General features: G+C 39.5%; 1 protein-coding gene across 3 annotated transcripts in view; it reads right to left on the bottom strand.

Moving 5' to 3' along the window:
* Positions 1 to 27,146, bottom strand: part of SLC44A1 (solute carrier family 44 member 1) — a 171,879-nt gene that overhangs the window by 95,075 nt on the left and 49,658 nt on the right. For all 3 annotated transcript variants that reach the window (XM_036021993.1, XM_028506228.2, XM_036021992.1), the window contains exon 3: positions 22,077 to 22,219. In XM_036021993.1, the coding sequence (XP_035877886.1) occupies positions 22,077 to 22,219 (143 nt within the window). The remainder of the gene's footprint in view (positions 1 to 22,076; positions 22,220 to 27,146) is intronic.

The raw sequence follows: 27,146 nt of genomic DNA, 5'->3' as shown, positions 1-27,146 counted from the left end.
TTGCAGGGTGGGGCCCCACGGTCAGAGGCAACCCAAAAACCTAAGGTAAAGTAAATTTGTATTGCTATCCTCACTAAATCTCTTACTACATCTATTAATAAAAACAACTTTGTTGATGTTTCACATCCTTTAGGAGTTGGAATGAATAAAATACCCAAAGTGAGAATTAAAGAAGGAAGAGAAACAACAGAAAAATATTCCACCAAGTAAACAGGTTGACACCTGCAGGCACTGGAGTATACAACACGCACACGGCATGATCACATGATATCAACAACATTTGCAAAGAGAATTCCAAAACAGCCTACGCTAGCTTTGATCTTAAAAGTTAGGGTAATGAAGAAAAATATGCTTGGACTAAACTGTAAAGCAAACACTATAGAAGACCGAAGCTAAGGCTTATAAATACCTATATTACAGACAAAATAATAAAAAAGACAAAATGAAAAAGAAAACAAACAAAAAAGGAAAACTCGTGGAGCAAAGAAAACATTGCAGTAGAGGTGGTTTCTGGGAATTACTGAATGGGAGAAAAAGGTAAATTCGTTTCAAATTGAAATTTTTGAAAAACAGTAACAAGTCATCCCCCAAAAGGCAGGACAGGAGCGATATCTAAATACAATGTCAATCTACACAGAGAACTCCAGGGGACAGATAACCAAAGATGAAAGCAGGGCCATGAGGCAAAGAAAGGGCACTAAAGCACAGGAGCTCAGGAAAACGGACAGGAGGGCGCAGAAAGGGGTGACCTTTAAAGTTGTGCTCTGAGCAAGAAGATAACACTGGCCCTGGTGTAGCTCAGTGGGCTGGGTGTCATCCTGCAAAGTGAAAGGCTCAATTCCCAGTCAGAGCACATGCCTGGGTTACAGGCCAGCTCCCCAAATGGGGGCCTGTGAGAGGCAGTGATTCAGCACATTGATGTTTCTTTCCCTTTCTTTCTCCCTCCCTTCCCTTTCTCTAAAATAAATAAACAAACAAACAAATAAATAAAATCTTTAAAAGAAGATAAGGGTTTTCAGAAACAACTATAAAGGACACATGGACAAAACCAAGTGTTTTGACCTGGAATCAGGGGAGGGAGGTGGGGGTGGCTGGGGTGGCGGGGAGAAGTAGGGGGAAAAGACAGACAACTGTACTTGAACAACAATAAAAATTTAAAAAATGGAAAAAAGTTAACATTGAATGATCTGATGTAGATAAAGATACAAGAAAAGGTTCAAAACTAGAAATGAGTTTAAACTCCTATCTTGCTTTCACTTCCTTCATGGAATATAAGGCAAGGTAAAGAAAGTAAGATTTATTAAGAATTTAGTCTGGGTCCCAAAGCATCTTAGGCGCTGTCTTCACACCTCCTAACTCAACAAGAGGGAACAGACTCACAAATTGGGCGACTGACTTGCACCCCAGGGAGACTGACTCCCAAGTGTTGCCTTCCCACCACGGCCATTCATTCCAGCTCCAACACGAAAGTGAGAATAAATGTAATGGAGAGCTGGTTACAGAGCCATCGAGTCAGCTGATTAAACTGGGTCAGTCCTCTGGGACTCCAGGGCAGATGAAGCCCTTCCTGGCGTGACAGTGCTGTCCTCTGTGTGGTAGGCAACACCCCACGATAAGGACTGAATAGGACGATATGACAATCAGCCGTTCAACAAACATCGCCAAGTTTTTACTGTGGGCCCACTCCTGGGCGAGGCCCTGGGGATGTGAAATTCATTAAAAAAATAAAAACAGTTCTTGAATGCAAGTAACTGACAGTCTAGAGAGGAAAAGACAAAGACAGTCATTTCAAAATTGTGCGCTGTGTGGCAAGGCTGAGACCACAGAGGATAAGGGGTTAGAGGAAGCCTCACAGAGCAGGAGGCAGTACCTAAGCCACATTTTCAAAGTGAGCAGGAATTTTTCTAGACAGATGGGGAAGGGAGCATCCTGGGCAGAGGAAACTCCATGTATAAAGGCACAGAATCACCCTGGCTGGTGTGGCTCAGGGGACTGAGTGCTGGCCTGTGAACCAAAAGGTTGCTGGTTTGATTCCCTGTCAGGGCACATGCCTGGGCTGTGGGCTAGGTCCCAAGTCACAGGCATGCGAGAGGCAACCAATAGATGTTTCTCCCACGCATCAATGTTTCTCTCCCTCTCTTTCTCCCTTCCTTACCCTCTCTCTAAAAAAAAAAATAAAATCTTTAAGAAAAGTACAGAATTGTGAAAGAGCATTATTTAAGGAACTGCAAATAATATGAAACGGTGGACTCTGGCGGACTCTGGGATGGCACTTCAAAAGGCCGTGTGCCAAGGAGGAGCAGGGCATGGAAGGAACCTGAAGGATCTCACAGCTCTATTCCATTAGGCAACATACTTTCAAATGGCCGTGGCACAGTGATGGCCTGGGAGAGCCAGCCCCTCGGGTTGAGGGCCAGAGAGGGGAAGGCTGGAACACCAACCACGCTGCTCCAGAGACAAGCCTTTGCCATTAAATTGCCTCCTGCTGCCATGGCAACTCTCTGTGGCAGGGCTCTTTAGAGCAAAAGGTGGCAAGCAGGTACTAGGGGTGCAGGCTGCCTCCTGCCGCATTTGGCTTCTCTCCTCTCTAATCAGGACAGAAGTACTACAGCGGGGAAGCAGGCCGCAAAACCCCTCTGTCGCCTTCTGCTCCAGTGATTCCTCCCCGGTGCATTCCCCAGAGAGGAATAAAGATGGAGTCTGACCATTTTTCCAATTATTGCCTCCTATCAATTTACAATTTATAGCTCCTTTGTACAGAGGATGGTATGATTCACTAATCATTCCAAAAGGAAAAACACGACAGCCTAACAGAGGCTTTTTTCTGCTGTTGCTAAATATAGACCGTAGACAGTCGGGACCTGCACACCACCCACATGGAATTGCGCCAGGAGAAGGCCTCCCGCTTCCTCTGTGGGTGCCAGCAGGACAACTCCGGTCATGCCCTGGGGGTGGGAAGAGGCCCCCACGACGGGGCCGGCACACTAACGTCGATAAAACCCAAAGTGACCAGACCAAATGCAAAGTGTAATCAACTAAAACTGTCAGCCCTCACCTTTCTGGAACGAAGCTAAGGGGAGAGAGAGAAACAAGTTGACAGCAACAATCTATCTTAAAAATCACAACTCTCAATAGTGGCTGAGAGCGTTCTACAATATTCAAAAGCTCTGAGACTGGAAGAAAAGGACTGAGGTGAAATCAGGCGCGAGAAACCAGGCCTTTGAGGTTGATGACAGTGATGTCCCACTTTCCCACTGCCTCCCTGATCCCAATGAGGAAAACGCCGAAATATCCTGGGACAGAGGTAGCAGCTGTTCAACAATACCTAAACACGCACCTCCCCAACTTCCAATGAAGCAACTGAACTCTAAACATCACAGCTGCCTCCTTTCTACCTTAGCCCTTGTATAGTCCTTGATTGACAGGTAACTGCTAAGAAGAGAAACTTTTATAGCCTTTTCCAGTAAATCCATAGCACTGAGAGCTAAAAACAAACCCGTGAAGGAAGCCCAGGGGTCAGATCAAGACACCTACACTCAGACAATGTCTACCCTCTGACCTCACCTGCCATTGGTCTCTCCTTTCTGCTCCTCAAACACTCTGGCACACTCTCACCTTGGGGACTTCGCACTTTCACCTGCCCGGAATGTTCTTTCTCGGGAGAAGCAGCGCAGCAATTGTTAGCTCCCTCCCTTGCTTCCCGTCTTCACTCGAAAGTCATCTTGTCAACAAAGCCTTCCACAGCCTCCCTATCTAAAATGCCAACTCCCCCTTCTGATGTGCCTTATCCATCTTTCCTGCTTTATTTGTTTCTCCTCGGCACTTACACTCACTACCACGCTGCACAATCTACTCAATTTATCTGTTTATTATCTGTCTCCACAGGTAGAGCCAGCTCCCTGAAGGCAGAGGTATTTGACTGCCTAATTCATCACTACGTTCCCAGATCCTAAAATAGTGCCTGGAATAAGGAAGAAGCTCCTTTCCTATTTGTTGAATTAATAAAGGGATGGTAATTGTGTAGGATTTTGCCAAGTGAGGTAGAGGCAGAGGGGAGGTAAGGAAGAAGATATATTAGGTAGAATGAAATAACTTTCATTCATCCAAGAGAAATTTATTAACGTCTCTGCCAGGTGCAGGGCTAAATAAACACTAACGATATCATGATAAATAAGACCAACACAAACAAGTGTCTCCCTTCCCAGCATTTACCGTCTGGAAAGTAGTGAGGCAATTATAAAAGAGCATGGAAATGAAACAGCAGAGAAAAGAGGACAGCCAAAGATGCATCAAAGGGCCCCATGCATGGAGAGTCAGGATAGGAATACAGAAGTTAAATCTAAAGCCAGGGCCTAGAGGATGAGTAAGAATTAGTGGGTGTGGAGGAATGGAGGCGGGAGCCGGGAGGGCACAGAGCACGCAATGGCTTACAAAGTGAGAGCATAGCATAACGGAGAAAATGAAAACTGTCAGGACAGTTGAGATGAACTGTGATGAAGGACACAGATGGCTGGACAGGCAAGCTGGAGCCACATGATGTAGGGCCTAGTAAGCAATATTAAAGATGTTAGAAGGTTCATCCCAAAGACACTGGGAAGCCACTGAGAGTTCACCAGCTGCAATGTGGAGACTGAATTAAAGATAAGCAAGAAACTAAGGAGATATCGCTCAGGAGGCTGCTGAATCTCTACCCAGGAATGATGACTTAGACTAGAGTGGAATGGGAATGAAAAGGAAATGTCAAAAGCATTTAGGCACAGTTTTAAAACCTGATGGCTAATTATATGTGAAAGAAAAAGAATAAATTAAGAATGATAACTTAGCATCTGATTTAGACCAGGGAGGCGAGGGCATTCTATTCTGATGTGGACTCCTGTTGCGTTCAGTAAGACAGGGGACTCGGGAGGAAGAGTCGAGTATAAAGGGGTAAAGGTCACGTTCCGATTTTAGACAGTTTGATCCGGGGTGTCTGTGGAGTGTCTAAGTGGACTTAGACAGCTGGCTGTAGTGTTCCAGCAGGAGACAGAGACTTTGGAATTATCAATGTGTAAGTGCAATGCATGAGTTTACCAAGGTGAGTGTATAAATTCTTATCCTGTGTAAAAATCTGTGACCCTTCTGAAATTGCAAGCAAAATTCCATGTACAAATTCACATGTAGTTTTCTAGAGAGAGACTCTACACTTCGTAGCTTTGACCAGATTGTTGAGGGCCCCAAAGAGATAAAAACTGAGAGTAAAGTAAGATATGCAAAGAGCCAAAACAGATGCTAACATCAGGAAACAAAGGCGTGAAACTGGAAATGTGTGGGGCAAAAGTGATTCTCCTAGGCAGCTACTGCAACTCTCTGCTCCTTATACATATACTATAAAGGGAGAAGTAACTGCCAGAATGGTAACCAAGTGTCAGATATCATTGTGTTTCTCAGACTAAACTGAGACAAGAGAGCAAATTAACACACCTTTCAGAAATATTTCACAAGAGCTACAAAAAAGAAAAAGCTTTCTATTTAACCTAGTTAACTGAAAGAACACTCCTAACCCAAGTCCACTGTCAATCTAACATACTCAAAGGAAGTCATCCCAAAATCAACATGTTCCAATACTGATCCTGAGAAATATCTGCTAAGAGCCAATGCTCAGAAATTTGCTTTTCTTTTTAGTTCAGCAGCTATACTGATATGTAATTTATACACTCTAAAATTCACCTATAAACTGTACAATTCAGTGTTTTCTACAACTCAATGTTTTAAAGTACATTTTACCAAGTTGTTCATCTATTACCATAATCTAATTTTAGAACATTTAGTTAGCCCAAAAAGAAACTTCATACCCATTAGCAGTCACCCCTCATTCCCTAATCCCCAGCCCTACGCAACCACTAATCTATTTTCTGCTTCTACAGATTTGCCTACTCTGGACAGTTCACATAAATGGAGTTATATATGTGGTCTTTTGTAACCAGCTTCCTTTACTTAGCATAATGTTTTCAAGGTTCATGTAGGTTGTACTCCATTCATCAGTACTTCATTCCTTTTCATGACTGAATAATATTCCATTATGTGGATATACCACTTTTGTTTATCTATCCATCATTTGGTACACATTTATATTGTTTTCCCTTTTGGTGATTATGAATAATGCCACTGTGAGCATTTGCACACAAGTCGTTGTATGGATGTGTGTTTTTATTTCTTTTGGGTAGGTACCAAGGAGTAAAACTGTTGGGTCATATAGTTATATGATGTTTAACATATTAAGGAACTACCAGTCTGTTTCCTGGACCAGGTACACCAATTTAATTTCCCAGCAGCAATGTATGTGGAATCCAATTTCTCTATATCCTTGTCAACATGTGTAACTATATGCCTTTTTTATTGTAAGTATACTAGTGGATGTGTAATTGGAATTATCAATGTGTAAGTGAAATGCATGAGTTTACCAAAGTGAGTGTATAAAATGAGATTCTTATCCTGGATAAAAATCTGTGACCTTTCTGAAATGGCAAGCAAAATTCCATGTACAAATTCACATGTAGTTTTCTAGAGAGAGACTCCATACTTCCTAGATTTGACCAGATTGTTGAGGGCTCCAAAGAGATAAAAACTAAGAGTAAAGTAAGACATGTGAAGTGGTTTTGATTTGCATTTCCTTGATGACTAATAATGTTGAGCATCTTTTCATGCGCTTATTGGCACATGTACAATTTGAATCCTTAGGCTTGCTTAGATTTCTTCTTAACCTTTGAGAAAGACAAAATAAGGCAGAGACAGGCACTGGATAATGTCATAAGATTATGAAAAAATCATATTACAAGAGAAAATAAGGATAAATGAAGAGAAAGAAGAGCACTCAGGCAGTGTAAACATCAAAGGACTAGAGGTGAGAGAAGGCTCCAGTGGGCGAAGAACACAGACCAGGAAGGAGAGGGGCTGTGGTCAGAATGGGGAATTCCTCCATAATTAGTCTGAACCGATTTTACAGGTGGAACAATTAAGGGCCATGACAAAGCCCAAGCTGTGACTATGAAAGAGTGAATCCTGAAAGCCCCCACTGAGAAGAAATTCACACAGTTCCCAGGGCTATTGTGAAAATCAGTGGGACAGAATCTGTGAAAGTTCTTTGTGAACTACACAAATGCAAAATTGGCTAAAATAGCTGTGTTTGCCCCATCTGGATTAAAAAAGAATGAAGCTTCCATATGTAACTTTGAAAGTTATTTTGGACAATGACAATAATGAAGATGATTATAATAAACAGCAGTTAACATTTATGGTTCCAGGAAATGTGTTAAGGAGTATGCATTATTTATTTTATAAATTCTCTAAACCCTAGCAAGTAGGTACTACTATTATGCTCATTTTGCAAGTGAAGATCTCTAGGCCAAACATATTATTGTTGTTATCTTCTCCAGTGTAAACTGCCATTGGTTATCTGTCTACTGGATCTAACCTTATAGATATATCCCCAATTACATGACAAATTTTACCATCACAGAAAAAATGCAAATACTATTCCCATTGTATTGCTTTTATCTTTATATCAGAGAATGAAGCCTTTTGATCAAACATACCCACCTTGTACTACTTTATTTCTTTATAGCTTCAACAATGCATAAATGATCTCCTCTTCACAACAAAGGTAAGCACCGTATAACGTTTGCTTTAAAATATTTAACTCATCTGGATTTATTTTGCATGGTACAAGATTAAAATAGATCTAAGTGTAGTCTTCTTCATATCATCACTCAACAATGTCTTTTATTTAAACACCAACTGCTTTCAGTTTTTTTTTACTTTATTGTTCATACATTCATTAAACCATTATCAGCTTAATTCTGCTATTTGTATTTTGTTTCCATCACTGTAATTAATCGACATTCAGGTTGTCCTGTTAATAATATACTTTGGAATAGGTTTTGGTCTTAAATGGCAAAACTCCTTTTGTTCCCCGCTAGACTACAAAATCACTAGACAGTGACAAGTATAGATACGTAACCCTTACTCAGGCAATGAGTAACCCCTCCCCCACTACATGTTTGGTTTGGCCGGCACACTAATTGCCAATATTTAAAAAACAGAAGATCAATAGGTGTCATGGTCTGAATGAGTCCTCCCTAAATTCGTATGTTGCATTGTAACTTCCAAAGATGTGGTAGCAGGGGCCTTTGGTGGGTGATTTGGCCATGACTGTGGTGGAACCTTCGTGAATGAGATTAGTGCCCTGTGAGAGAGGTTCCAGAGAGATCCCCATCCCCTTCCACCGCATGAGGGCACAGTCAGTCAGTGCCAGCTTGAACCAGAAGGAGCACCCTCATGAGAATGGAATCATGCTGGTGCCTTGATCTTGGACTCTCAACCTCCAGAACTACGAGAAGTAAATTTCTGTTTATAAGTCACCCGCTCTGTGCTGTTTTGTAATAGCATCCCCAAACACGTGTACCCCTACTCTCCCTCCATCAATAGATTTCTTCTAGCTTCTCTCAAAAAATCAGCATCACTGGATGCATCAATCCACATGCCAAAAATCAGCCAGTCCAGGACTATAAAGCTCTAAGTGCCCAACGTTTGTCTTATTGACAGTCCATGTAAGTGATTTACACTCTCTGACTAGAGGTCTTTGGATTTGCAACCTCTGGGGAACTCAGTTTTTCTTTCTACTATCAAAGCCAGAAAGTTCGCAGTTAATTTGGTCCTCAACTTCAATAACTAATTTAGCCTAGATTTCTGGTATAATCTCTTCTCTACTTCCTGGCATGACTCCTGATATTTTACCCCCATTTAATTGTCTTACAATATATGCACCTAATTCTAATCGTCACAAATTATTCTGTGAACAAGAATAATTTTTAAAAAGGCTTTCCCCCTGAAGTTCTTGCCTGCTCCTTTACTCTGTGATTTATGCCGTCAGTCAAGTTCAATTTAACATCCTATTGGGATCTAACTGGTATTGTATTAAATCCATAAATTGACTTTTTTGTATTGCCATCTTTATTACAGTAAGACTACTCAGCAAGGAGTAGATCATACATCTCTTATTATTTGTTTTCCTTTTTTCTATTAAAATATTATATGTAATTCTCTGCACCTGACCCCATGTCTTGTTAGATTTTATTATTTAATAAAACAAGCATTAGCTTTTTCTATTTCGTCTACTGATAAAATAAATGGCTGAATTCAGTTAGGTGTACATTTTATAACCCATGATTTAAGCATCTCATTTCAAGATATGTTTTTGTTTTGTCTCCTAAACACATAGGTTATATCATCCCTTGTAATTGGTTAATAGTATTATTTTTCTCTCTACTGACCTACACACATTTCATTGATCTCTTTTAGATGATTTGTTGCAACTAGTTATTTAAAACAATGGTATAGAACATGTGATATCCTTATTTTGTTTAATTTTAAATCAACTATTTTTTGCCATGACTAGAAATTCCATCAACTTCCTTTCATGCCCTCAGACTTGAAATCTATTTTGACAAAGGTGCCAAGGTAATTCAATGAGGAAGATAGCCTTTTCAATAAATGATGAAAAATTTAATTTTTGTATCAGAAAAAAAATTAACCTTGATCTCTTCACTCTATATACAAACATGAAATCAAAGTGGGTCATAGACATACAAATAAGAGCTAACTAAAAACTTCTAGAAGAAAACAGAAAAAAATCTTTGAGACTCTGGAATACACCAGTAATTTCTTGGCTAGAACACAAAAAGCATTAAAAAGATACATTTTTGTGTGTGCATGGTTTTAAATGTGTCTAAAGAGCCCTGACGCGTGTGGCTCAGTTGGTTGGGTGTTGTCCTGCAAAGCAAAAGGTCACCAGTTTGATTCTCAGTCAGGGCACATGCCTGGGTTGCCAGTTCAGTCACCAGTTGGGGAGCAAATAAAAGGCAACCGATCCAAGAGGCAACCAACTGATGTTTCTCTCTCACATTGCTGTTTCTCCCCCAACTCCTTCTCCCACCCTTCCTTCTCTCTAAAAATGAGCAAATAATATCATTAAAAGAAGAAAAAACATAAATATATCTAATGGATAAATTAGACTTCGCCAAAATCAAAAACTTTTGCATGTCAAAAGATACTATTACAAAAATGAAGGGGCAAACACAGGTTAGAGAAATATTTGAAAAATATTTACAAAACATATACCTGAGAAAGGTCTTGCATCCAGTATGTAGGAAGAACTCCAATAACCTTTAAAAACAAATACTAATTTCTTTCTTTCTTTTTTTAACTGATTACCACAGAAAGTTTATTTAAATTCCATCTCTTCACATAGTTACAGGGGTGTGTGTGTGTGTGTGTGTGTGTGTGTGAGAGAGAGAGAGAGAGATGATTCCCCCTTTTTTTAAAATTTTATTTTAATCATTGTTCAAGTACAGTTTTCTCCCTTTTACTCCCAATCAAATACTAATTTATTTCTGAAAAAGTAGTAAAGATCTGAATAAACACTTCACAAAAGATATATACACGGTCAAGCCTTGGTGTTTCACATCACTGGCCACCAGAAACGTGTGACTTAAAATGACAATGAAATACCACTGCACACACCAAAACAGTTAAAGCTAAGAAGGCTGACAATACAAAACGGTAGTGAGAAGATGGAGCAGCTAACTCTAACTCTCCTCCTTTCCTTGTGGCAATGCAAAGCGGTATAGCCACTTTGGAAAACAGTTCAGCAATTCATTATAAAGTTAAACATAACCTCACCATATGACTCAGCAATCCCAACCCTAGGTAACTATCTAAAAATAATGAAATATATGTCCATACAACATCATGCACACAAATTTTCAAAGCACTCTTTTTCATAATAGGAAAAAAAATAATTTTAACTGTGGAAATAACCCAACTATCCAAAAAATGGTGAAGAGATCAACAAAATGGGGTAGTCCCACAATGCAACACTTCTCAGTTACTTAAAAAGAACAACTTACTGACATATTTAACAACATGAGTGAATCTCAGTAACATTTTTCCATTATGCTTAAAATGCTGGGTAAAGAATTTAACTGCTCAACAAGAGGTCTGGACTTTGCCCTGGGCTTCTGGGAGTTCATCTCCACGTCTTCCAGGAGTGTTCATTTGCCAGGGCCTTGGGTCAGCAGAGAGACTGGCAAGGTGATTGAGGGTGGGGGCAGGCCATAGCAGGTAGAATTTAGGGTGTGGGTTGACCAATCTTAGGTCAGTGATGTCATGCAGACAGGGAGTTTTAGATCACGTGGCAACAGCTTGACAAGAGGGGCAGGAGACTGAATAAACCAACGGGCAATGAACCGTGACTGAGTCTTGGAGCCCCAACCCTAGGGGTTCACAATTCTGAACACTGAAGTACGGGCGAGCATACCAGCTGGCAGTACATCGTGTGTATTGTCACGCATCAATGACAGGAAGGTAACATGCCCTGACTCTCTGGGGAAAGAAACAACGGAAGCTCTGCCCTATGCACTTCTTTCACTGACTGATTTGAATCTGCAGCCTCTCCTAGTAATAAGCCATTAACTGTGAGTATAATAGATTTCCATGAATTCTGAGAGATTTTCTGGCAAATTATCGAACCTCTAGGTTGCCTTGTGGACCCCTGAACCTGTGACTGGCGTCAGAAATGAGAGTGGTTATGTGGTGACTGCGTACGCTCTGACTTCTCAGTTGCCCTCAACTTTCACAACTACGTAACATAAACAGGTGGCCAACTGGTGACTAAAAATTCATAGCTGAAAAAGAATTCATAGTTGAAGTAGTTAATAATTATCAAAATCTATGAGCTTATTTACAATGACAAAAGATTTTTCAGAATCTTTACAGCAGCCTGGTTAACCGGGAACCAAACCAAGTAGGGAGACTTCAGGCCTGAACACACATCACCAGCCATTTAACTTAGCTATGTCCAGGGTATACACCGAGGCAGGTAACACAGAGAAAAACCACCCCTCCTATCCTTGCTTTGGTACATACATGCCTGTCATCCAATTCTGTTTATAGCTTTTTACTTTCCTATTCAGAATCTGCAAAACATTTCAAATTTCAGCTTTTGCATTTTCTAAGGCATGCAGTTGGATTTCAAATTGCTAGCAGTATCATCCATAGCAAGCATGATTCTAGAGGTAGAACTACATTTGTAATACAGATGTTACCTTTGTAAAGATGTTAAAAAAATTTAGGCTAAAGAGTGCTATGGTTACAAATTGAAAAAAAAAATTTTTTTTCTAAAGATGACTCCATAAATTCACCTTCTGAAAATTTAGCTATCATTCTTACAAATTCTAACATTTGCCAGAGAGAAAATAAAAGTTTAAGAAAAATTGTGTATAATACAAGACGTTTCCACCTAGAACATTATAAATGTTACTGTTTCCAAGTGCTTATAAATTTGTGGGAAAATGGGTCCACATATCCAGGCTGCTATTTTCCATGTTGAGTCAAACAACAAGAGGTGGGTTAATGTTGGAATCAGAATTTTTTGACAGGAGACATAGGGGAGAGTGTTTTCCCTCAAAGTAAAGCCAAAATAGTCAAAGGCTTAGAGTGTCTCCATTTGTTCAGACTCATCCCTGAGTGTGGGAATGAGCAAGTGATCTACTGGGCCACTCTGAATACCCCAAACACTCAGTAAAATTCAAGCATTAGTGCAGTACATGGATAAATGTACTACCGCTCCTCTCATAAACCTCTGCAATTCTACAAGACAGAGTCAGAAGCTCCTTCTGTTTTTACCAGTTTTCATTCAGCTTTAGCCTGACCGACAGAACTCCAATCTGTAGACTCAGCCTATGTGGTCCTTCAGCCAACAAGAACCGAGCTTGGCATCAAATCAAATCCCATCGCCACTCGAGATGGGCTCTTGGAGCCACAGCTGCAGAACCCACAGGACCATCCATTCACCAGGTCCCCCTCCATCATCTCTATGTGCGCCCTCCTTCAAGAGACCTATTTCATTTGATTTTCCTCTGCTGGAATGCAAGTTCTTCTCTGAACCACCCCGCTACCTACATGGGGCTTTAAAGCCCTAGTTAAAATGACTCTGTCCACGAACCCCCAGTCATTGCCTAAGAGATTCTTCAACCCACATGGACAATCTAGAACCAAGATGCTACTGTGAAGAAGAGGAGGTCAGAGACAGTGAAGCATGAAAATGATCTGACCTACTGTGACTGAAGAAAAAGGACCATAACACGCAGAATACATAGGCTGCCTCTAGCAGCTGAGAACCCCTAACTGACAGCACGAAAAAGGGGCCTCAGTCCTACGGCCACATGGGAACTGAATTCTGCCAACAGCCTGAGGAAGTGTGCAAGATTCATCCCCAGAGCCTCTGGTAAGGAAGACGGTCCTAAGGACACTTCAATTTCAGCCCTGTGAAATCTGGAGGAGGGAACTGGCCTCATGAGCCATATCATGCACAGATTTCTGATTCATAAAACTGTGTTGTTTTAAGCCACTTAGTTTGTGGCAATTTGTTACAGCAACAGTAGATACTAACACTGGTGATGGCAACGCTACCATCAAACTGCCTTATTTTCCTCTCCCCACCAGACTGCTGTTAGGAACCCAGGAAACCAGAGTCGCCTGGCTTTCAATATGCAACACATTCATAGGATGTCCCACCTTGCACTGTCATAGTTTCATCTGTGCATTTTGTCTTCCTCACTAGAATGCAATCCTTTCAAGGACATTGTGAATGCCTTCTTTTCTTTTAAAATTTTTCATTATCCAAGTAATATTTATTAACTGTAGAAAACTCAAAGAGAAATGAGTATAAAAGAAAATTAAAACCACCCACAATTCAACAGTTAACCACACTGTTAACATTTTCTTGTCATCCTATACTTTTCTGTGCACACGCATACTTATATATGTAAATAAAAACCACACGATATGGACTGCTTTTCAACCTATTTTCTATTAATAATGTTAGGCAGATACTCCAAGTCAATGGACATAATTCTATACCATGATTTTTACCGCTTCATGGCTCCCCAGACAGGGCCAGGCCTTCCTATTAGTGCCTCTCAGGCCTTCATACCTCTCCCTTCACAACACTCCTGACAGCTGTAATAACACTGTGACTGCAAGACGATCTTATTAAGTTCTATTCTCTCCACTGATTGTGATTTCCATAAAATAAAAGAGTGTGCACATGTTGCTCAACTGCATAATTGCCAGCGCTTAACCCGAAGAAGATGACCAAGGAATATAATTCAAGAATGAGTGAATAAATGAATGATTTTAACCGAACCTCTTTTCTCAGCCATTTAGGTTGTATTTTATTTTATTTCACCTACTACAGGTGTCTTGCACACAGATTTTCAATAAATGTTTGCTGAGGACTAAATAAATAAATAGATAGATAAATAAATAAAATTTCAGGAATGGTGAAAGAGTCATTCAGTAAAGAATAATTTGATTTGTCATCAGGAGGAAAAGAAATTAAGTCTTAGTGATGGAAACATGAAGAGCTATACTACTTAGGAGAAGAATTCTTGAAATGAATATTTTACCAAACTTTGTACTTTTCTAGTTTCTTTTTCTTTTTCAAACAGGGACAGGTATGCAGAGTCAACAAGATTTGATAATTTTTTAAAAGGTCTTCAAAAGAGGTGTGTTTTAACGCAAGAAAACATTCTTCCTAAAATAGACAGTTATATTGCATGGTGTAGGCAAGAAAACTTGGCAATCTTCTCATCAATAGTTTAAATAGTGAACAGAATCTCCAAATTGATATAATATCACTACCAACCCCCTAAACAAGCCTTTATAAAAGTTAATAAACTAATTAGCAATCATGGGGTTTCCCAAAACACAGTTTGAAAGGATACATGCACCCCTATGTTCGCTGCAGCATTATTTACAGCAGCCAAGGTATGGAAGCAACCCAAGTGCCCATCAGTAGATGCGTGGATAAAAAAGCTGTGGCACATATATACAATGGAATATTACTCAGCCATAAAAAGAACAAAATCTTACCTGTCGCAATTGCATGGATGGACCTAGAGGGTATTATGCTAAGTGAAATAAGTCAGTCAGAGAAAGTCAAGTACCATATAGTTTCAGTTACATGTGGAATCTAATGAACAAAAACAAGCAAAAAAATCAATTCGAACAGACTCAGAAACACAGAGAATGAATTGATGGTTGCCCGAGAGGAGGCAGGTTAGGGGGCTCAGTGAAAAAGATGAAAGGATAAAGAAGTACAAATGGGCAGTTACAGAACAGTCCTGGGGCTGTAAAGTACAGCACAGGGAGTACAGTCAATAATATTGTAATAACTATGTATGATGCCAGATGGGTACTGGAAATATCGAGGGGAACTCTTTGTAATGCATATGATTACCTAGCCACTATGTTGTACACCTGAAACTCATATAAAATAATACTGAATGCAAACTATAATTAACAAATAAAAGTTTTAAAAACATTTAAAAATAGAGTTTTTTAAAAAAATAAGACTATTATCTATTAAACGATCAGTCATTTACTAGAAGTAACGTTATTGGTTTAAGCTACATGTTTTTGAATGTTTAAAATACATAAATAGTAAAAAAAAAATCCAAATGTGAAATGAGAATAATGCATCTCATCATTAAAATTCATATTCTTTATCTGACAGAAAAAGAAACAAAGATTGCCTTCCAACTGTTCAAAGCCTTCATAGATCACATATCTAAGGGCTTTGGTTCCTTTCTAAATGTCTGTAGTTAGAACTTTATTAATTTATATAACCTGCCCCTTCTTCTCTGCATGTTCTCCCCAAACTCCCTTTCATCTTTAAATGCTGGGAGGGAGAGGCCCCAAAGGTGACAGCAGGTGGGAGAGCGGATCTCTGTGCAGCTTATCAGCGACAGTGCAGCACGGAATGCCAAGAGCACCAGTCAGAGCCTGGAGAGGGCGGGGCTCGTCCTGAGAGTGTGGTCCTCATCATGTCACTCAGGTTTCCTACACCCCAGTGTCTTCGCTCGTGAAATGAAGGGGCTCAGGGACCTTACAGGTCCTTCCATCACACACATGCTAAGCTGTGGATTTCTGGGGAAGGAGACGGTTAAAGAAAAGCAGTAGAACTCACACTACGATTTTCACTAGATCCTCTGCTGGAGGTTATGAAGGGAATTGAAAAAGGTCTCAAATGAAATGCCCCCTATAGATGAGGCGCTGCAGGCCATCAACCTCCTCAGACCTACCTGTACTGCCTGAACATCCTGTTACCACTGATTATCTGAAATCTCAGAGGCACTTTAGGGGAACTTTATCAGTGATTGGGACATTAACTGAATTCCTTAGGGAAAAAAAAAGGCAAAAAGATAAAGAAGAGACTTAAATTTGTCAAGAGATATTTTTAAAACCTTTATGGAAAAGTCAATATTGATAACTAAGATACGATGGGAAAATTTTTTTGGAGTATCTTCCAATCATCACCATCTCCCCAGGCACCAACAGAGCTGGATGCTCTGCCCTAGCAGAGTCCCTTATCTACTAATTCAGGTATCTTAGAACCAAACGCAATCCTGCTTTATCAAAATTGACATGGAAGATGGTGGGTGGGGGGGCTTCCTCTCTGGGGACAACTACTATAATTATCATCATCTTCATCATCTGTCTCCAAATTGACACATACACTTTAAGGCTAGATTACAGTTTGGAAAATTGTAGGTGATCTAGAATGTGGCAGAAGAGATGTTTTTGGAATTGTCAATCATGGTTCCAAATATGTTATTACCACCCCATTCCCCAGAACCAAAAGCACTGGCTGTAAGCCCTAGTCACGTCCTACAGTACCATTACCACCAATCACCACAGCTCAGTTGTGAGAGAGACACGTCATTTTCTTCTCTGGGCTTTAGCAGGCACTCACGAATATTTGATAGGATGTTTTAAGGAGGCTACATGCTAGGTGGTTTTAAAGGCCCCTTTCATCTCTGACACTTTATGGTTTTAAGATAAATGAGCTACTCTGAACCCAGCCAGCCTTAGAACCTTTTTTAAAAGTTCTAAGGTTTTTAAATTGTTTCTATGCAGAAAAGTTTTATACATCTCAAACAACCAACTTAAAAATCAACTTTGGGAACATAATCTATGAAGATGGGGCCTTCCTTTTTCTCAAAAGACAGTATATGCCATTTTTTCCATATATCTTTATTACCAGCATAAATATATTATCAGGTCAAAAATATTATCTGGAGAAAAAGAGCACCTTAAAATGGTAAAAAAAGGAAATGCTGCCTTTTCTTTACTACTCACAGGATTCTTACAGTTATCTTCGCATCTTAAATTTTCTAGTTAGAAGAGGTCAAAGGCATTCCATTTCTTATTTCTCTCCAGACTTCACTCCTTCCTATTTTATTGAAATTCAATAAGCCCTTATGAAGCAACTTTTGGGTGCTCAAACCTGGGAGTTACATAAAACATGGTGCTCCTGGAAAACAGAGCTGGCCAGTGCGTCAGACAGACTCTAAAATGCCCCAATTATCCCTACATCCTAGAATTCATGCCTCTGTGTATTGCCCCATCTTGACCTTGGGTAGGACCTATGACTTGCTTCTCAACAGTAGACTATGGCAAAGGTGATGGGATAGCACTTCCTTAAAAACATTATATAAATCTGTAACTTCCATCTTGCTTGCAGACTCTCTCTAGATGCTCTCCCTGGCTGGCTTTGAAGTAAGGCGCCATATGGAGAGGGCCAGGCCATGTGGGGAGGCCCATGGAAGATGCACGGAGGGCGTCCTCCAGCTGACAGCCGGTCAAGCACTACGGCTCTCAGTCCAACCGTCCTCAAGGACTGTGTGCTGCCAACACCTACATGAGCTCGGAAGGGGAACTTTCCCAGTAGAGCCCAGCCCTGAGTAATACCTTGACTACAGCCAGGGAGAGCCTCTGGAGCAGGAGATGCAATTAAGCCACGTCCAGATTCCTGAATCATAGAAACTGTGAGACAGTAAATGTGTCTGCATCTTGTTTTTTATTTACTTTTTAGTTTATTGATTGATTTGAGAGATCAATTTGTTCCACTTAATCATGCATTCATTGGTTGATTCTTCTATGTGCCCTGCCCAGGGGTCAAATCCACAACCTTGGCGTGTCAGGACAACACTCTAACTAACCGAGCTACCTAGTCAGGGCTACATTCACCTTGTTTGAAGCAGCGAAGTTTATGGTAATATTGTTGCCTAGCTACTGATAATTAATACAGGTAAAAATACAGAATATAATTAGAGAAGAATTTAAAGGCAACAGAAAAACAAGTGTGAAAGAGGAATGAATGTTCTGATAATAAATAAAAGACCACTACAAGATCAAGTTAATTTTGAAATATTTCATAAAGAAGTTAGTTATGAGACGACCTTAAAAGTTTTTCAGGAATCACTGGCAGAGAGGAAGAGGAAACAACACAGAGGGAGAATCAACTGAATATCAATACCACTCCACTGAGGAGCAGGGAGAGAAGGCCAAATAGGTACCCTGGGTCTGGATGGTGGGAAGCCTGGAATGGTGGGCACTGAGTAGGCTCATTTTTGATGCTACAGGCAACTACACCAAAAGAAAGGCTCCTGGGCATGAAAAGGACGATACAGTGTTTTAAAGAACTTAATCTTATCACAGTATAAAGCATAGAGAAGATTAGAGGTAAGACAAGAATAGACAGGCTAGCAGAAGAGCGTCTCACAAATAATCAAAGGCACACAAATTAAAACTATAAAACACCATATTTTAGTTGATCAAATTAGTAAAAATTAAAGACTAGTAATACTAACAAAAATAAAGTAATCCCAGACACTGTTGGGGGAATGTTAATGGAACAGTCTTCATGGAAAGCCATTCAACAATATGCATTAATAATCTTAAAATATTCAGAACCTCAGCCTCAGTAACTCACTTCTTAGAACATATTCTAAAAAGGAAATAACTTTCCTTTTTTTTTAAGATTTTATTTATTTATTTTTAGAGAGGGAAGGGAGGGAGAAAGAGCGAGAGAGAAAAACATCAGTGTGTGGTTGCTGGGGGTCATGGCCTGCAACCCAGGCATGTACCCTGACTGGGAATCGAACCTGCGACACTTTGGTTCGCAGCCCGCACTCAATCAGAAATAACTTTCTTTACCCATCCAATAAACACTGAATTGAGTGCCAACTATGTTCTAGATACTGGGGCTACAGAAGTGAACAAAACGGATCTCATTTCTTCTTGCGGAAATTAGGAGAGACAAACATTTAACAAATAATCGCAAAATAAATGTATAATTACACATATTACAGGACCCATTGAAAGAGTATTTTTAAATACTTGATTTAACTGGTGAGATCAAAAAAGACCTTTTTTTGGAAGTAACATTTCTACTGAGAACTGAAGGATGAATAGAAGGTAGTCATGTGAAAAATGGGAGAAATTCTTTTTCTGATAGAGAAAACAACATTCACGAAGGCAAGAAAGAGTTAATTGTATTTAAGATTTTAAAAGATCCATTCATTAACTTATTCAAAAAAATATGTATGGAGATCCTAGTTAAGTATTAGGTACTGAGATGAGGATGAGGGATAGGAGAATGTGATCAAGGTCAAGTTGAGGTTATAGCAGACAAAACAGGTGTAAAAAATACTATAGCTATGGAAGGGACTGATATTCATAATAAAGCTAAAGATGTGAGGAAATGAGTGAAAAAGGAGAAAACCAATGCACTGAAGAGAAAAAAAGATGAGGATGGAGTAAAGGTAATAAAGATTTTCTGCCTCTTTTCAAATCCAAATACACTTACCTGAGAAAAATGTTTAAAATGTACCATTCAGGTTATTAAAATTACCATTTAAAGTAGAAATACTTAGATGGGTCAGCACTAAAATGCTCATATGCAGAGAAGGGGCAAGCAGAGATTAAAAATAAATTTTAAATATCTATACATGAGTTAGGGTGTCTCTATACTTCAGACACTACCGTATATAATGCACACTTGTATTTGCCATGTATAATGCACACTTTTTGGTCCAAGTTTTTAAGGGAAAAATAAGGACAAGGATGCATATTATACATGGGCAGTAGTAATTCCATATCTATATAAATGTTTTTAATTCTTTAATTTATGCTTATGCATTACAAATATAACTCTAAAAAGCAATAACAATATCTGTATACAAAATAATACCCTAGAATATGATAATCAGTTTGGTTTCTAAATATAAATAAATAAATAATTGAATTTAAAAAGCAAAATGAAAGGTTTTTTTTTCCCTGAAAGTTTGGTCCAGACACATAGGTGTTCATTACACATGGCCAAATATGGTATTTCCCCACAGTTAAGCTATCTGCAAATGGCTCTTGACTAACCTCAGCATTCAGGGAACAGTAACCGCTTTTATTTTTAATCATAGCAGACTCTCTTTGTCAGAGGTCAAAATGCACATAGAATAACCCAAGGATTTGAAATTAAAAATTAACCAAATAAACCCCCATTAAGTCACGTGTGAAGGGTGACATTTACACAAACCGAACAGTGAGAATATGCTTGGAGTCTTCAGCAAGTTATAAAGGGAGCCATAAAAATAATTACAACCTCACGTGAGCAGTCGACCTGCGGGAGCAGAGCCCTGTTCCTCCTGTCTCCTCAGTTATCTAAGTGATAACCCTTTACGTTCGGTGCGTGTCAACAGCATTAAAGATTAAACAATATTTGACAGCAGGGATGCTAGATACAAAAAAAGATATGTGGAACTCTGCACTTTTCTTTGCAGCTTCTATGTGAGTCTAAAATTATTTCAAAATAAAAAAGAAAAGCAAACAATATATGGGTAGTCTTGCTATAAGAAACAATATTGTACGAGACCTAAAATTTGTGTTAATTGCATGAGGCAATCACAAAGGAAAAATGAAACAACCCTTCACACTACTCTGTAAGAGTCCAATTTTCACTTCCGTCAGGGGATGCAGGTGCATGCAAGGGAAAAGCTCGTGGTCTGCGTTGGCTATTCCACTGCCCACCAGACCTTTGAAAAGTCATTTCATCTCTCCAGGCTTCTACTACCCCTACCACACAGGGTGGCTGAGCATGGCCTTGTTGACTCCACTGTGCTATACACATATTCATTATTACTTAAATTTTTATCTATTTGAATTTTATTATTTCTTTGTTCAATGGAGGAATTTCTCTGAGATGTGATTAACTATTTGGGTAACTTTACATTTGTGAAATTACTAAATTAATCTTATACTTTCCAGTAGGGGCCCAGATTTAAGCAACAGATTTATCCAATAATAAATATAGTTATTGCATCCTGGGAGATGCTTCACAATAGAAATACAGCCATAAAAAATGTTTTAAAAAAATCTACTTCGCCTTTCCTATAAAATTCATTAATTGAACTGGTTAATTTGTCACCTTAAAATTAGTTTGGTTAATTCTGAAGTCCTGTCTTTATTAGACTAGCGTAATAAAGTTTGATGGGGGCATAAATAGGCCGTTTAAACAAATATACTGATCATACATAAAACATGACTGAGAAAATATATTTTCCCCAGAGACATTAAAAATGAAGTAATAGCTCTGTTGAAGAAAAAAAAGGCAATTAAGTCAGGAATTTCATGAAATCCAAAAGATGAACCTTGAGAGCCCAAAACAAATTTTAACGTCTGAAAAAGCAAATGCATCTTTTATAAAGTTGGATTGATGTGTACTTATAAATTATGCATTATAAAATGTTTCATTATAACTTTAATGTTTCAAAATCCATTATCATCCCTCTGTCTCCCATCAAATATAATCATAGGAAGAAAAATGTTATTTTTCTGGGTTAAAACTTAGTGCACAACCTAAAAGCTAATGGGAAAACAAAGTACAAGAGCAACACTCAAATCACACCTTTAACTCATTAAAACCTCAAGGTTTTAACATGGCAGCTACTTTTCTTTCCTGGAGAGTTTATAGGTCAGCAATGATTCAAGTGGACAGTTTGAAAAAAAAAAAAACCCAGGAGTTATATAAAAATAATATTCAGTAAGATATCCTTATAACAAACAGTACGAAAAGCAGAATTTTCTCCCCCCACTTCAAAGTTTCCATTGTGTTCGTCATTCAGCAACATTCTACTCACTTCCGATGGGTGTGGTCCATGCCACTGTTTGGTATTGATTCCAACTTTGCATTTTTCTGCCCACAGATATTTCCATAGCTGTCGTATCCTGACACTAGTCTCGCTGCTGCACCTGTTGCTACTGAAAAGCCACAAATAAATCCCTAGGGAAAAAAACAGAAAAAAAAACATACAAATAAACCATTTCAATAGCAACAGTCACCACTTGACACGATAATGAGCTTCTTTGTCTGTCGAAGGGAACAAAGAGCTATCTTTCCTTCTTGCAAACACTATTCTACTGTTTTCCTTGGTTTTCACATAAGCAGCCCAAAGAAGTCCCCAGGGAAACACTATTTACTACCATAACAAAAAAAAAAAATCTCTAAGCTGTTACATCATAAGAGCGTCTCTGCATTTTCTAATAACAGCAGCTTCTCTGTATGGAACATCTGCTCTATGCCAGGCTCTGTACTGGGCGCTTACCCTGCATTATAGCTAATCCTCATGACGAGGCAACTGAGGCCCAGGGAGGTTACATAAGTTTTCCCAGGCCACAGAAGCTAGTAAAGATCAGAGCATAGAATCAAACCTACCTTTCTTCATTTTTTTTTTTTTAGTTTTATTTGGTTGAAGGAGTCCTATTAAATGAACAGTAACAATGGACACAAGAAAAAATTCAAAGAATAATAGGTATGTGGGTTTTGAATGAACACTTCAGTGCACACAACACTTCTGTGTGCTTCCTGCAATAAAGCTGTATACAAGCCAAAGAATGATGCCATGAAGCACTGCCCTGCTCTTAATGCTGGACAGTCAAGGACAGTGAGGCACCGGGTCTGCGTGCCACAGAGGTCACTCCATTTCACGGGAGCATGCTTCATCACAGTGCCAAAGGCAAATGGTAGATGCTTCAGAACCACATCATGCTTGCTAGATCAAGTACGGTATTTTGCCGTGGGTAATGCGTTCCTGTGTACAATGCATGCCCACATTTTTGGCCTAAACTTTCAGGGGAATAAAATCTTTTGTTTTACTGTTTAATTCAATTTTTTATGTGTTTATATTTAGATACTTGTTTTTTATATTATAAAGAAATCTTAGCATTTATTTCTGAACATATTGTGGTACAAGAAATTGTATGTAACAAATGATTATAAAACACAAGAACAAATACAAGGTATTTGAGATACTACCCACGTATAATGAGCACCCCTATTTTTCCCTCAAAAATTTGGGCAAAAAAGTGCACATTATACACAGCAAAATATGGTACATGCTGACCAAAACAAAGCAGCAAAAGCAGGTTAGTGGGCCTGAGGACAGGTGGTAAGGTGAATCACTACGGATAAACTGATTAAAGTCGGAGGAGAGACTGGGGTTGAGAACTATTCCTGCAACTTGGTCCTTCCAAGCTTGAGTTCTTGCTACCTTTATCAAAGTGGCCAATGCACACAGGCAGAGATTACAGTGTTGGCCCAGGATGGCCAAGCATCCCGAGAGCACTAAGTGGCCCTGGCTGATCTCAGGCCTACGGTGGTAAGAATGATACTCCTATGTAATCCCTCAGAGGAAGTATTTCCTTCTTAAACACGCTTTCCTAAAAAGGCAAACAAACTCCTTTTTTTTCTTTTCAAAATAACCTATTTCTGTAATTCAAGTAAGGAAAGTGAGGGGGGAAGAGTACAGAGTATACCTCTAGCTGGGAGAAACTTCTTGAAACTATACTTTGTAAGAAAGTAGACTCAGCAGGTAGGTACTATTGCTGATTTGCTACTATCTTGCTCTCTGATCCTTGCCCGGTTACTTTAACTCCCTGTGCCTCAGTTTACTGACCTGTAAGATGGAGATAATGGTAGCTCATGAGGCGTCTATAAGGATTAAATGAAATAATCCAGTAAAGTGGTCAGATTCCTCAAAGGAAGACCTCAATAAATGGTAGCTATTACTGTTGCTTGAAATGAGAACATGCTGTTAAGGGAAGCTCCATGGGCTCTGGGGCCAGATAAACCGGTACTGATCAATGGTACATGGATGACTCAATTTTGCCTTGTGTTAACTTGGACACCCTTGCTTAATTCTCTGTGCCTCAGTTTACCCAGCTACAAATTGGGGCTGAAACCATTTACCGCAAAGGCTCCTGTGTGAACTACATGAGATAATACAGGCAAAGTGTCTATCTCAATAAATGATAGTACCCTTTCTGCCTCAAAGCTAACTGTGAGTGCTAAATTAGGCACAGATGGTCAGTACTCACTCCTGCATCCTCACCCTGTTGCCCTCCCCTCTCCCCCACCCCAGACTTCTCCAAGGAGACTGCAGGGCAGTTAGCCCCATCTCAGAACTTCAAGCCAACACTAAGACATGAGAAAAAATTTAACCCTCCACATACATACACATACAAGTCAACACATCATTTTAAGCATATTCTTGAACCTCAAAATAGGAAACCCTATAACTAGGCAAAACCTGTAAGTGGAGGTAACTAATAGGAGGTTTGATGACTAACCTTTCCAATGTGGCTCTTTAACAAGAAGCATCATGGGTAATAGAAAGGGAATCCGGAAAGACCTGGGTTCAAACCCTCACTCTGCCACTTCCTGCCTGTGTGACCTTGATCCTACTATCTATTTAGACTGTTTTCTCCTAGTACCTAACACAGAATACTGAACTTTCTTATCTGAGGTTTCAGTCACCCATAGTCAACCATGGTCTGAAAACATTAAATGGCTGTAAACAATCCATATATTTTCAATTGCATGCTGTTTTGAGAAGCATGATGAATCTCACTCCACGCTCCACCCTGTCTGGGACGTGCATCATGCCTTTGTCCAGGGCATCCATGCTGTATAAGCTACCTGCCTGTCAGTCACTTAGGAGCTCTCTTGGTTATCAGATCAGTTGCCACGGTATCACAGTGCTTGTGCTCAAGTCACCCTTATTTTATTTAATAAGGGCCCCAAAGTGCAAGAGTAGTGATGCTGGCAATTCAGATACAACAGAGAGAAACTATAAAGGGCCTCCTTTAAGTGAAAAGTCATGTATGTATAGAAGAAAACATACTGTTCACAGGGTTTGGTACTAGCCACGTTCTCAGGCATCCACTGGGGGGTCCTGGAAGGTGTCTCCTGTGAATAAGGGCAGGGCTATTGTAGCATCTATTTCACAGTCTAACGATGAGAACTGAATGTGGTGATGCATATCGAGCCCCTAGCTGGTCTGGCCCGTGGCAGGTAATCAATATACGGTAGCTGTCAGCGAAACATCTGAATAAATCAGAGTAAAGAGGTTGACAGTGGTAATCGGGGACTAACCAAAAACCCTTTCAGTTCTTGACTACAGAACAAAAATTCCTTGGGGGATAAAAGTGAGAAATAGTGTCAGTAATTTTGCTTCTTCACAGAAATATTTAGATCACAATTACAATCCTCTTTCACCACTAGTCTAAAACAGCAAAGCCCTCGCATAATTAAAAAGGTTATGTTCTTCTTTCACTCTTCATAGAAATTTTCTTCTTATGCTTGATAAGTACTTTGCATTCCAGGTTCCTTTAAATAATTTCTGATTTCCTTTTCTGACTATTTTTAACAGTATTGTTGGACGTGTGGTTTAGGTGTTTTTTTTCTTCATCATAAGTCACCCCACATCCCTCTGGGATGCAGGCAGAGTATAGATAAATGTCACAGACACATAGTAAAACGGGATGCTGACACGTTCTCACAGGGCCTGTGTAAACTTCTTGGCAGCTTCCAAAGCATCAGAATAGAGAGGGTGAGAAGCTTTGGGGAGAACGGAGAAAGAATATGACAGTAAGCTAGAAAGAAACCATGCCTGTTGTCCCAGGGACTTCCCACATGGTACAAACACTGATAATGGGGAAGTAGACCAAATATACGGTAATTAAAAACACAATCTCTTCTTTAAAAAGTCCTGAAATCCAAGTGCAGGAAGCACTATAGTTTCAGATGAAAAAAAAAAAATGTGGTACATGACATCAGAATAGGGTGGGAAACTTTACAGAATGCACTCACTAACTTAATAGCTCCACAGAAGGTGGGGTGGGGCAGGCATTCAACAGAAGGAAATCGCATTAATGAAGCTAATGATAAGGGAGGTGAGGAAAGCTTTCATATTACTATAACAGGGAGCAATCACTAGAGAAAAAGTAAGCCTATTAGTAAGAAGGAGAAGCATGGCTAAAATCTTAAAGTGACTTAGTCACTGAAGTGCTTTCACAATGGCTATTTTAAGACAGAGAGGAGAAGCAGACAAACCTGGTCACAAACAGGAGGTGATGCAAATCAGATGAGGGTAGACAGGGATGGTGCATCACGGGCAAGATCTGGCGACTAACAAATACCTGCTGCTAAGTGGGAGAAAGACGATTTGCTAAATAATGAACTGTGTTCATTTTCCCTTCACATCCCAAGGTTTGGTTCAACTTAAGAGCCTTTGCTCAGTTTCATTCATTATTAGTTGAAAAAAAGAGACATGTTTTATTTCACAAGCTTGTTGAATTTCACACCTAGAACCTTTACTGTACAAAAGCCTTAGTTTAGTTTAGTTTTTTTTTTTTTTTTTTTTTTTTTTGGTGGGGGGAAGTCAACAGAAACACGAAGGGGGGAGAGGGAATAAAATATGGCAAAGTGTTTCAAAATAAAAAGATGGGGGAAAAGACATGCTTACAGCCCTTTCGCAGGATGTAATGGACTTATCTCCAGATTCTATTTTTTCTCAAATACCTCCTTCTGCCCCACACATCTCTTATCTCAACCAATGCTTACCATCAATCCCTGAATACCCAGTTTGTCAAACCCTGGAGCGACGCTTGGCTTGCTCCCACTGAGCCCAGCAGACAGGGTAGGATTAGAATACCTGATGCAGAGTTATGGTTTATGCAAGCCAACTAAAAAAGCCAATTTAAAATTTCTGCCGTGCTGGTACACTTCTAGATTTCTGTAAAGTTAAATAGGATGCATTACTGTAAGAAAGAGGAGAGTGGAAGGCAATAATGATTGGAAGTCTAGGAAATATCCACTCAATAAGCACTTGATAAGCAATGTCAGGCAAGGCACAAAAGGGTTATAATAC

Source organism: Phyllostomus discolor, chromosome 3, assembly GCF_004126475.2.
Source record: "Phyllostomus discolor isolate MPI-MPIP mPhyDis1 chromosome 3, mPhyDis1.pri.v3, whole genome shotgun sequence".
NCBI classification, from domain to species: domain Eukaryota; kingdom Metazoa; phylum Chordata; class Mammalia; order Chiroptera; family Phyllostomidae; genus Phyllostomus; species Phyllostomus discolor.
This window is presented reverse-complemented; position numbering and strand designations above follow the sequence as displayed.